Source organism: Tasmannia lanceolata, unplaced genomic scaffold, assembly GCF_043159265.1.
Source record: "Tasmannia lanceolata isolate RefF3 unplaced genomic scaffold, GAP_Taslan_0.1 ptg000011l, whole genome shotgun sequence".
In the NCBI taxonomy this organism is placed as follows: domain Eukaryota; kingdom Viridiplantae; phylum Streptophyta; class Magnoliopsida; order Canellales; family Winteraceae; genus Tasmannia; species Tasmannia lanceolata.
In genome coordinates, this window is record NW_027518688.1 from 16893787 (window position 1) to 16905938 (window position 12152).

Sequence of the window (12152 nt, forward strand, 5' to 3'; positions counted from 1 at the left end):
TAGCGTTTCGATGAATCTATTACACAACATGGAAAGATGCTTGTGAATGGAGATGAAAATCATTATGATTTTCTTGTTCTAGAAAATATTCTATCTCCTAGACGTCGTAGAAAATTGAGAATTTTAATGTGTTTCAATTCCATATTGTTCTGTTCATAAACGAAATGTTCCAAATGTTCCTGGAAGTTCCTGCTCTCATTAGACCATTTGTATCTATATGCATCAGATTCCCGATTCATGGATCTCTCGGTTCGAGAAATAAGAGGATCGAACCATTTCTTCTTACTCTTTTTCAAAATCAATTCCAAATTCGCTATTACATGTTTGCTCTAGCTTTTGTTGTTTTATATGTTGAAACGGTCTTTCTTTATCCATGGGCAATGAATGATGCATTGGTGATGTTCGGGCAGCTGGTAGAGCAGAGGACTGAAAATCCTCGTGTCACCAGTTCAAATCTGGTTTCTAGCACGTGGTTAATATATCAAATAGATACTCATACAAATGAATCAATATGGGTCGGGATCTATATTCTATTCGTTAATAGTCTAGATCATGATACATACTTATCCATCTAGGGATATATCTATATCCCCATTTTATTTTTATTTATTTTTTGAATGGGTAAAGAAAAGAATTAGATTATGTACCCTCTTCTAAGCGAAGTTGTGTGATGATCTAATCTTCTTGGAAGTGAGAGAAATGTGATAAAGATTGGTCCCGGTAGCAAAGATCTAATATGCCAAAAAATGCACTACATTTTTTTATTTTATTTATTGATAAGATGGTCTTAACACTCCGATCTATAGTGGCTGATTGAAGGGATCAGTATGGAGATGATTCTATGGGCTATGTTGGGGCCAAACAAATGAACAGTTTCGATCTTCCAATCAGGTGGGCCCAAGTGATTTTTAAAAAAAAAAATAGTTCATATGAGAGAGAGAGACCTTTAAAAGGGTCATCTCTCATCTCATTTACATGTCCATTGTTGGTAATATAAACCCCTTTATTCTTTTTCCTTTATAAAAGGTATATGCATATCTATTTATCTTTAAAAAGAAGCCATGATTCGGGCTGTGATGGTGATGAACACGCAGGGCAAGGCTCGATTGGCCAAATTCTATGATTTCCAGGTTTGGGTTCTCCTCCTCTCTCATTTCTCAATTACCAACCAATTTGCTTATCTCATCATTTGGGTTCGTTTACTCTTCTAAATTTTCATTAGGCTAATTGTTCATCATCAATGGAACTTCCTTTATTGAATCAGAAAAATTATAATTCTGTATTTATTTTGGGTCTTGATGTTTTCACATTTCAGAGGGGTATCCAAATTTGTTGTAGTTGATTCTTTATATTTTTCCCTTCATTTTTTTTTCCACAATAGGCCCTAATTCATTGATTTGGATTGCAAGATTAGCCTGTGGAGAAGCAACAAGAGCTGATACGGAGCATATTTGGAGGTTGTGAATCTTATTCATCCACCTAGTTTTTTATGGACACATTTTTTCTGGGTTTTTTTTTTTTTACATTCAGAACAGTTATTACAAGAAAAAAAAAATATGAAAATGGTGCTAAATGTTGTTAATAGGTTTTTAACTCTAGCTTATTACTTTGTTTTAATTTGTTTTAGATTTTTATATTAAAATTCCTTTTTGTTTGACTAACCAAGGGGTTTATTGGAGTAAATGGTAATTAGATGGCAGTTGTTTGGAATTTTTAGTTCAGTATTATTATTTTCTTATTATTACTCGTTCCAAGTTCCAAAGTCACCAGCATATGAAACTCATTAGAGGATATCCTACTTAGTTTCTGATTTATTTTACGATGCCTATGGCCATTATAGTCTCTTTTTCTTGCATTAGTTAGAGCAATATGATTCTTAATGTCTTGTGTATGGTTTGGACTTTTCTCCCTCTTTCATGAGTGAAATAATTCTCATCCTCTCTGTAATGGTGTATACTGTATGGTATACCTGTGGATACGGGGCAGTCTTTTGCATATGGGGGGCCCAACATTATTTCAAGATCCACACACCCACACCACCACCACCACCACCATCCATGCCCAACGGAAAGTGGATGAACCAACAAAGTCGGCAAATGATTTTAAGAAAAGACAAAAAAATTTGAGGTAGCCCGCATGTGAAGTCATCTTCTTTGGTCTCGTGAGTGCAATGACTGGAGGGAGGGTTTTTTATTGTTTAGTTTTAGCACTTACATAGGTTTCATTCTTTTTTAGATTTAAGGTTTCTTCGATCAGTACTAGCTACATTTTTTAGACTTCAGTTGTTTTTTCAGGGAAAAAAAAAAAAAAAAATTGTTCGTGGGGGGGTTGTTGGTGTTTTCCATGGCCAAATGTTGTTTTCAAAGGTTCAGCTTCAAGCTGTTCCAAAAGTCAGGTATCTGCCTAAAAGACCCCACATGAAGAATTACATCGTCATTGCTTGGAATGCAATGGGCCACTTAAAACTCCTCCATGATCCACAATACGTTGATTTAGATGCTCTGGCAAAAGGTCTTCTGGTCTTTGAAAAAACCAAAACCAACTAACTCGATCATCATGTTGCCACTTAGTCACATGGAAACCGCCTGAGACATGTTAGCGGCAATGGATAACCAAATGTGTCTTTCTAGCATTAATCCTAGGTCCTTTGCTTTCAAATTTCCTTCTAGAACCACCTCTTGTTGCTCTCACTTTGTGTAGCTAATACAAAGATAAAAAAGGGTGGCCCAGTGCATGAGGCTCCCGCCATTGTGCAGCTAATACGAATATGAGCCATAATACAAACTACTTACCATGATATAAACTAAACAAAGGAGAAATCCTATTATTTATGTTATCCCCAATGCTTCAGCATACAATCCCAATGCATAAGTTGGTGATATAGGAAGGAGAAACACTACCTTGCACATGATGCAAGGTAGCATTGTCTTTTCTATTGGCTACCTGAGTTAGGTGATTTGACTGAAGGTAATATACGTATGTTGAAGTTTGATCTCTATTTTGCTTATAGTGTTTCCCTGTGATGCTATTTTTTTTTTATGACATAGGGTATCCCCGCCCCAATTTTTAGGGAGGGACTATTCCCTACGAATGCGCGCAATCACCCGTAAACCACACGCATCAGGTAAGCCCCGGGGGATTTGAACTCTCGTCAATGGGGACCATACCCATGACTTTAAGCCAAAGAGCCGCACATGTACGGTTCTTGTGATGCTATTTTTTGTTCTAATACAGATGTAAATATTCTACGAGCACTGTCTTTTAAACACTGTTCAGTTTTCTGCCCAATATCACTACTCATTTATTTTCCTACCAATGATGGTCAGTTTAATGTAATGTAATTAGTATCAAAATCTATGCTTTGTGCAGTAACTTTTACTTAATTAAATCCAAGTATTTTCTTTACACACTCATAGAAGTAATCCACATGTTTGCTTTTCTTTGGCATTTTCTTTTCTCATTCTACAATACTATCCTTGCTTGTGAATTAGCACAGTTGTGGACGTCTATACAATTAATGATGTATCGGGTGTCTCGAAGTCACAGTGTCCACCTTTTACCCATCTATTTGTGTCCAAGTTTCATGGAAATGCGACATAGCATTTATATGCTCATATGTTTTTATGTCATTATCACTGGATTATTCATTATTTCCATGGCCTTCACTCTCACACAGTTCTATGTGGTAGACCAGAGAATGTCAGCAGTTTCATTGAATCGGATGCCATTTTTGGCCCAGTATGTTTCTCTTTCATTATCTGAAGAGCCTGTGATACTTTGCTTGTTTTTTTTAAAAAATGGTCACTTTGCTTGGTTATTCTCTTATGTATTTCTCGAGTGTCTTAACTGAGATAGGAGTTTCGTGTTCATGATCTGGTCATCTTTTCTGCAGGATACAAGACTGGTATACAAGCATTATGCTACACTCTACTTTGTATTTGTATTTGACAGTTCTGAAAATGAGCTAGCTATGCTCGATCTTATACAAGGTACGTCCAAAACAATTCCTTTATGGGGTCCCAATCCCCTTGCATTGACTAATTAGGGCTGGCAGGGCATTAGGTTTTGGAAAAATGTTTGGGCCTGTTGAATCTTCTTTGTGCCATGCTTTTCTAGACCTATTTCTCCTAGCCACAAATAGAGGGCCGAACATAAAAAACTTGTGTTGGAGAGGGGGAAATGGAAATATTGTTTGGAATTTATATTTAGGATACTTGAAAGATTGTGAAATTAATTATCTTACTCTGATGCTCGGGCTTTTGGATACGCCATGCCTACCTTTGCATGAAGTTGATAGAAGATTTTTGAATCCCGACCCGAAAGGAACATTACTGGTCAAATCCATATTCTCCTACTTATTAGACAATCCCTTTAACTCAACGGGTTGGTCTAAACTTTGGTTGTCTCGATCCTCATCACAGTTCGTGGCCTTCACTTGGACAACGGTGAAAAAGAAATTTAATAAGCGAAGGAACGTCCATATTGTGAGCAGATGCGTTTTTTGCTTGAAGGCAGAGGAGTCTGACAAGCACCTCTTCATCCACTGCCCAGTTTCCTCCTTTTTTCTTTTTTTTTTTTTTGGGGGGGGGGGGTGGGGTTGTGGGAGGCAATCTCTCGCTTTTTGGCTTGGCTTGCTCGTTCTAGTTTTCTCTAAAATCCGTTGTTCTTGCATGGAATCACGGACCTTTTGGATGCAACAGAAAAATATTATGGTAACTACTACTGTTTGTAGTGCTGTGGCATATTTGGTTGGCGAGGAACAATCTGATTTATTTATTTTTTAATGGTGGGGAGGAACGATCTGATCTTTCATAACAAAAACAAATCCCTAGGGAAGATCATCACAGAGATTAAACTTGATCTACTTGCTTGATCTAAGGATATGATGGCCTTTGGCTGAAGTGTTTCCCTTCTCAATTGGAAGACGGTCATTTGGGAGAAGAAAGGAAAAGAGTCTCCCCTAGATTGTGCCCTTAATAAAGCTGAATTTTGATGGTAAGCTCTAAAGAGAACCCTGGCTCTCCCGGAGTTGGGGGTATCTTTAAGTGCAGTTAGTGGCCTTCAATTGCGGTTTGAAAATTACTAGCCAATTTGATTTCTTAATGTTTGATGCTTATATTTGCTTATCCCTTCCTGGAATGTTCTGTTTGCCTGAAATTTCCTGGTTTTCAGTATTTGTTGAGACGCTGGACAAATGCTTCAAGAACGTCTGTGAGCTTGACATCGTGTTCAACTTTAACAAGGTTACTATTATCTGCTCCCTAATTATTTAATAGAATTTCTCAACTTTCCTACAGTTTTAACTTAATATTCAACAACTTGCTGATTGCTTGGAAAATAAGGTTTCAAATGTTGTGAAAATTTTAATTAGGATTTGCGTGCATGACAAACATGCACGTGTTATACTTACATCTATAATCTTTTTCTCTTTTTTTCAAATTGACGGGTGTTCTCAGATGCATACTATTTTGGATGAGATCGTTCTTGGAGGTCAAGTGTCGGAAACGAGTTCTGATCAAGTGATAAAGGCTGTTGATGAGATTATAAAGTGCTCTCTCTCTCTCTCTCTCTCTCTCTCTCTCTCTCTCTCTCTCTCTCTCTCTCTCTATGTGTGGGAATGTATTGTGCGCACTCATAGGGGACTGATTTGTTTACACCTCATGCAGGATGGAGAGGTCTTCCAATTCTCTGACACTGGGTCCGAAGACCGGTTCTGGCAGGCAAGGCCGATAATAAATGCCAATTTCCAAAGCAATGCCTAATCCTCAATTATGTGTAAGTTGGCACTTGGTTGCTGTCTAAAAGTTCATTAAGTTCTTGGAATATTTTGTTGTTCTTGCTAAAAGTAAACTCTTAGTGTATGTTGGGGTTTTCGTGTTTATGTTCTGTATTTAAGCTAACTCGTATTTTTAATAGTTAATTAAGAACAAATGCGGATGACGGTTGCTTTTAGGGGATTCTTAGCTTGAAGGAAGACAGGATATAATTTGATTTTATTGCTGTTCGTCGCCATGATATAAATTTGGTTTTGAAGCAGATTGCCTACTCAAGTGTCTTTTCACAATTTAAGATACTAAATGGGAGAACTTTCTCAAGGTTACATACAGAACTATAAACTGAGATATGTTCCAGTATAACAGCATGTTGAAAATCTTACCACCCTTAGACGGGTGGCATTAGGAACAGAGAATCCAAGCCCATTGCACCATGAAAGATATTCCCTTCTGTCAAATTTATTCAAATGCAGAGAAGTTAGCACAAGGTAAAAATTATGAAAAAGAGAAACTGTGCTACAAATGTTATTACTTAATAAAAGTATGGAACACCAAACAATGTATACAAATAGCAATTCAATAAAGATCACAAACAGCAACATGAAAAGAAGAAAGATAATTATTTTCTAATTCTAGTGTACAACATTTTTTTTTTTTTTGAAAACTGAAATTTTATTAATAAAAGTGAAGTAGATATCTTGTAGGGAAGTGATATATCCGCCCCTTTTTTACTTGGGACAGCCAGCTCTAGTGTATCTATGACTGGAGACGGACTGATGTACTTCACGTGGGAAGGATTCAACGTTCCTGATTGCTACGTACACTGCAACTGGCTGTCAGGGGTGAATTTATCATTTCCCTATGTTGTATAGTGCAGGGGATTAGCTATAATGCATCATATTAATAATCCCCAACTAGTCAATGTGTTCTCTGTGTCATTTACTGATCTTGGGATTTGCCTATGAGATTATTTCAGCTCTCCATTAAATCTTGTAATGATTTCCGCCTATTTTCAAAGCCCCGGACTTTTTTTTTTTTGATTGGTAAGATAGGGTTAGGCAGGACCCCAACCAGATATCATAAATGGAAAAAGATTACAAAGTTAGGGGGGCTCGAAGGCCTCACCACAGGGAACAAACTCCCTTGGAATTACATATAAGCACCCATCAGCGATGGTGGGGCTACAAAAGAGGGGGCAATCCACAGCCTGGAAGAGACAAAAGAAAATGAACAATACCAGAGAACAAAAGAAGCTAAATTCTTCATTTCCTAGTATAAATTTTACCCGAGGAGTCCTCGGAAGCGATTGCGACCAGATCCTGTGGCAAGCAGTGTAGGGGGATGTCCTCTCCTTTCATCGGACTGTCATGATTTGATATGAAATCTGCACCTCTGATTGCTTCTCCCCATGTGTGGGATATCTTCCATTGAGAAAGAGATTGAAGCTATTCTTTTATCCTATGAAGGATATGTTTTCTTCTCCAGGGGCAATTGGAATGACCTTTTATAATGTTGACTGCAAGGAGGGAAACGGATTCTATCCATAGATTTGAAATGTTCTTCTTCTGAGCCAGAACTAATCCTTTGTAGGTGGCGTCAATTTCCAGTTCCTGAATAGTAGCTGGAGGGCAAACAAGAGGAAGATTACAACCGAAGGTAGGATTTTCCGGAAAAATCCTCGGAGAGAATCATAGAAAGATCAAAAGGCAAGAGGTTACGAGGGATTGGGTTCCCTTTACATAAACAGTTGCTTTTTGAGAGGTAATCAGCAGCTCTATTACCCTCTCTCCAAATGTGAGAAATTTTCCAAGATTCCAATCTATTGAGAACGATGAGAAGGTTCTCTAATGCGGGAATTTGCTTCCAAGGGCAAGGCCATTCTTTTCTAATTATATTCACTGCCTGGAGGGAATCAGATTCAATCCATAGCTTTGGATTGGCGGCTTTGTCAAGCAAATGGACTCCTTGGATGATTGCTTCTAATTCAAGGTCTGAAATGGGCCCACGATCGACATCAATGGAAAACATAAAACGGGCATCTCCACTGCTGCCTCTGAGAATGCCTCCGATGGAAGCGGAATCACTGGACAGCGAGGCATCAGTATTAAGCTTGACTTCGTTGGCCTGCGGGGGAATCCAGACACAATATTTAAGCGCTGGGGCAGAACGAAATAGAGAAAGGTTCCATATCCGGGCATTATCTTCATTATGATCATCATCCAGCTTCAGGAATATAGCTCGGTTTCTTGCAGCACAAATAATTCTGTTAAGAATAATTCTTTTATGGGTTTTTACCTGGTTGTGAAGTCTGCTATTTCGTTCGGACCAGATAAAGAAGATAGAAGCAGTGAAAAGGAGTCTTGCGAGGATGCTCGACTGACCTTTGAGATTAAATTTTCGACGAATCCATAGCTCCTCCTCCCCCACTGAATTCTTCTGCTTTTTCCTATCTGAGATATTCTTGAGAATCGTCCTCCATAACCAAGCCAAGAAGGAACAGGAGAAGAAGAGATGGTTAACACTCTCAGTCTCGCAGCTACAAAGGAGACAAGATTTATCAACCGAGGGACCAAGGAAATGGAGGTTATCTTTGGTGGAAAGATGGTTTTGAATGGCCAACCAAGCAGAGAAACTGAATTTTGGGATATGGCCCGGGGGAACCAAATGGAGGAGACCCAACAGGGGGGCGAATCTTTTACTCTAACAGCATTCTAAACACTTTTAAACGAGCAAATATCATCTGGTTGAGGCTTCCAAATGGGATACGAAGGAGATAAAGATGAAAAAAGCCCATAATTTAAAATTGGTTTCAACTCCTGGAAGAGAGGGAGCTCAAGGATTTCATCCCAACCTCCATCTTGGATGGAGCCTCGAATAGAGGCAAGCGGGGGGATGAAGATGGAAAAGGATCCGAGGGAGGATTGGGATTCAAGAGGGCCTTTGGGATGCCAAGGGTCCTTCCAAAACAGAAGAGAAGAATCCGGACCAACAATGTAGCAAATGTGTTTCTTCGCAACCTCTCTAGCCTTGAAAATGCTTCTAACGGCCCAAGAAGGATTGCTAGGCATAGGAGAGAACCAAAAACTTCTGTTTCGAAGATACTTTCGGTGGAACCAGGTGACCCAAGGGCTGTTCTGATCAGACACAATTTTCCAAAGTCGTTTGATTTGAGCAGCAATGTTGAGGTCTTTAAGTCTTCGAATTCCAAGCCCCCCTTCAGATATAGGCTTACAAATACTATCCCAGGAGATAGGATGATGCTTTCTTTCCAGGTTCTGACCCGACCAGATGAAATCTCTAAACACTTTTTCAATGGAGAGGAGAACAGCAGAGGGCAGATGGAAAGCAGTAGACCAATAAACCTGAAAAGATGAAAGAACTGTTTTTACTAATTCTACTCTTCCCACTCTGGATAGATTACGATTCGTCCAACTGGAAATCCTCTTTTTTATTTTGTCTATGATTGGCTGACAATCATGAGAATTAAGCCTTGATGTAATCAAAGGGAGGCCCAAATATTTGATAGGGAGGGTTCCTTCTTCAATATGTAAGATGTTGCAGATGGCTCTTCTCACACTATTCTGAACCCCTGCAAAGAACACTTCACTTTTGGTTGGGTTGAATTCCAGCCCCGAACAGAGTTTGAATGACTCCAGACACTTCAAAATACCTGTGGCAGAGCTAGGGTTTGGGTTAGCATATATCATGACATCGTCAGCAAAGAAAGTGTGAGAGATGGATAAGTCTCCCTTAGAGAAAGGAGAGGAAATAGAGCCTTGGGCAAGATGGGATTGAATGAGAGAGGAGAGCATATCCATGACAAAACAGAACAGAAGGGGAGAAAGGGGGTCTCCTTGTCGGAGACCATTAGTGGATTTAAAGAAGCCATGGGGAGAGCCATTTAAGATGACAGAAAAAGATGCAGTAGAGATGCACTGATGGACCCATTTACACCATTTACTAGGAAAGCCCATTTTTTCCATAAAGAGGAGAAGGGAGGAATGGTTTACACTATCAAAAGCTTTTTTCAGATCCATTTTGATGCACATTGCTTTTATTGGATTCTTCCTATGGAAATTGTGGCATAAGTCATGAGCTATGAGAATGTTATCTTGAATGCTCCTACCAGAGATGAAGGCTGATTGGAAAGGGGAAATGAGAGAGTTCATAAGGGGTTTGAGTCTATTAGCCATGATTTTGGTGATGGTTTTATAAAAAAAATTGCAGAGGGCTACGGGCCTGTAATGTTCCGGGGTGGAGGCTTCGGGGCATTTCGGGATTAGACATATGAAGGTGGTGTTGAGCTGCGGAAGAATTTTATCTTTATGGAAAAAAGATTGGATTGCAGATGTAACATCATTACCTACTAAGTACCAGAAAGCTTTGAAGAAGTCTCCATTAAATCCATCAGGGCCGGGGGCCTTATTACCATCAGCTTTTTTGATAGTCTGCCAAATTTCCTCAGGGGAACACTCTCTGGTTAAGGAAGAAGCTTCATCTTGGGAAAGAACTCTGAGAGGATTGGGAATCTGGTCAGGATCGGTGATTCTCGAGCAATTTTGATTATTGAGCAGATTATCAAAGAATGCAGTCATGAGACGAGCAACTTCATCCGGGTTGGTGGTGGTACTCCCATCAGGATAGGTAGAACCTTGGATACTAAGCTTATTGAATCTAGCTTTTACTGCGGAATGAAAGTAGGAGGTATTGGAGTCACGCAAATTCAGCCAGCTATTTCTGGATTTCTGCCTGTAAAATTGCTCCTCTTTGTTAGCTGTCTTGACATATTCATCTTTCAGGAGATGTTCTGCATTTCGGAGAGATAGATCCATAGGAGAGGCTGCAATAAGGGATTGAATAGAAGCTAGTTTCTGCCTCATCATAGGGGCTTGGATATCGATCCTCCCAAAGACATTTTGATTCCATATTCTGATACAAGCTTTGACTTCTTTGAGTTTTTGGGTAACTCTGTAAAGGGGGGTACCATCAACCTCCTTTTTCCAGGCATTTTCCACCACTGGATATAAGGATAGATCTTCAAGCCACATCGAAAAGAATTTGAAAGGTTTTTTCAGGTTTGGAGTTGGTCTAAAGAGTTGGGCAACAATTGGGGCATGATCAGAGAGGCCAGGGAGAAGGTAAGTAACAAAAGAAGCAGGGAAGTTGAATAACCATTCTTCATTCACTAAAGCTCTATCCAGCCTCCTAAGTTTCAAATTTCCAGTTTAAGGATTTATTGTTCTAGGATAAGGGCTGGCCAAAGGATCTCAGGTCGGAAAGGGAGTTATCATCTATACAACGGTTGAAGTCTTCCACATCACTTCTGGAGGGCCCAACCCCGCCCCATTTTTCCTCTTCATATCGAATGATATTGAAATCTCCAAATATGAGCAAGGGGAGCGAAATGTTCGAAGCTATTTGGGAGAGATGAGACCAAAGAGGTCTACGATCAATTCCTTTGTTCAGAGCATAAACAGTAGTGACAGAGCAGCTGGTGTTGGTTTGAAGACATCTGATTTGAGAGAGGACAAATTGCTCGTTTTCTTGAAGAATTGTGACCTGGATCAACTGCGGATTCCAAAGAATCCAAATTCTTCCTCTAATGGAAGAGGAATAGTTGGAAAAATGATACCAGCCTTCACATATCTCATTAACATATTTCTGCATTTTGTTCTCAGGGACATGGGTTTTGATGAGGCCTAAGAAAGGCAAATTTTCTTTTTGAATCAATTCTCGAACCTCTTTTCTCTTGTTTGAGGTTCCAAGGCCTCTTATATTCCACATACCAAGTTTAATCATTTGACAAGATGGAAGGAGAAACAGGGCCTACATCCACAGTAGTTCTAGGGAGAGGAAGGGGTTCAGAATGGGTTTCTGATAAGGATTCCAGTAAAATCTGAGGAAGGGAATCTGAATTTCGAGCTGAGAGACCAGGGTCTGGGGATAATAATGAAGCAACAGAATCAATATCAGAATTATCAATGGTTATGGAATCTATATCAGCTTCTATAGGAGGGGGATCAGAGTCAAATTCTAAGACTGAAAATTTGTTATTTGTGGGAATCAAAGAAAGATCAAGGGTAATTGAATTGGATGAATTTGATGGAGGGGGGAATAAAGGTGATGAAGGAGAGAGGGCAACTATGGGAGGATCTGAGTTAGCAGCAGGGAAGGGGGCGGAGGTTCTAGGAAATGAAGAATCAATGGATAAGGTTGCATTAACAACTGAAGAGGGATCTAAGATTTCAGGTTCAGAAGGAATGGGATTATCTTGGGTTTCTGGAAGGACTGCAGAAGGGGTGAGTTTAGTAACCCATCTTTTGGCCGGAGGTTTCTGAGAGATCAATGGGGGCGGATTATGACCAGGGGAGTGAGAAT

At 39.5% G+C, this 12152-nt stretch overlaps 2 protein-coding genes across 4 annotated transcripts; one reads left to right on the forward strand and one right to left on the reverse strand.

Moving 5' to 3' along the window:
* The first annotated feature begins 969 nt into the window (after positions 1-969).
* On the forward strand, positions 970-5952 carry LOC143886504 (Clathrin adaptor complex small chain family protein). Of its 3 annotated transcripts, none has more exons than XM_077390499.1 (8): positions 992-1130; positions 1382-1457; positions 3048-3124; positions 3677-3738; positions 3893-3989; positions 5173-5243; positions 5457-5548; positions 5667-5952. In XM_077390499.1, the coding sequence occupies exons 3-8, from the start codon at positions 3091-3093 to the stop codon at positions 5731-5733; spliced, it is 423 nt and encodes a 140-aa protein (XP_077246614.1). In that variant the 5' UTR covers positions 992-1130; positions 1382-1457; positions 3048-3090; the 3' UTR covers positions 5734-5952. The 3 variants fall into 3 exon arrangements, with proteins under 3 accessions (XP_077246611.1, XP_077246614.1, XP_077246613.1); XM_077390498.1 differs by having other exon boundaries at positions 1028-1130; positions 1415-1457; XM_077390496.1 differs by lacking the exon at positions 3048-3124 and having other exon boundaries at positions 970-1130; positions 1415-1457.
* A 1466-nt stretch (positions 5953-7418) lies between these two features.
* LOC143885940 (uncharacterized) lies at positions 7419-10822 on the reverse strand. The gene is made up of 2 exons (XM_077389970.1): positions 8541-10822; positions 7419-8310 (listed from the first exon to the last, which is right to left on the reverse strand). Exons 1-2 carry the CDS (start codon positions 10820-10822, stop codon positions 7419-7421), a joined length of 3174 nt encoding a protein of 1057 aa, XP_077246085.1.
* Positions 10823-12152: the final 1330 nt, after the last annotated feature.

Bases quoted from the DNA above. Each gene is read 5' to 3' on its own strand.
- LOC143885940 (XM_077389970.1), bottom strand. From the start codon at position 10,822: ATGTGGCTTGAAGATCTATCCTTATATCCAGTGGTGGAAAATGCCTGG. The intron at 8,311-8,540 runs GTATCCCATTTG...TCTCCTTTGTAG, and splicing joins TTTTCATCTTTATCTCCTTC to CTGCGAGACTGAGAGTGTTA.
- LOC143886504 (XM_077390496.1), top strand. From the start codon at position 1,062: ATGATTCGGGCTGTGATGGTGATGAACACGCAGGGCAAGGCTCGATTG. The intron at 1,458-3,676 runs GTTGTGAATCTT...ACTCTCACACAG, and splicing joins GATACGGAGCATATTTGGAG to TTCTATGTGGTAGACCAGAG. The intron at 5,549-5,666 runs GTGCTCTCTCTC...CACCTCATGCAG, and splicing joins GCTGTTGATGAGATTATAAA to GATGGAGAGGTCTTCCAATT.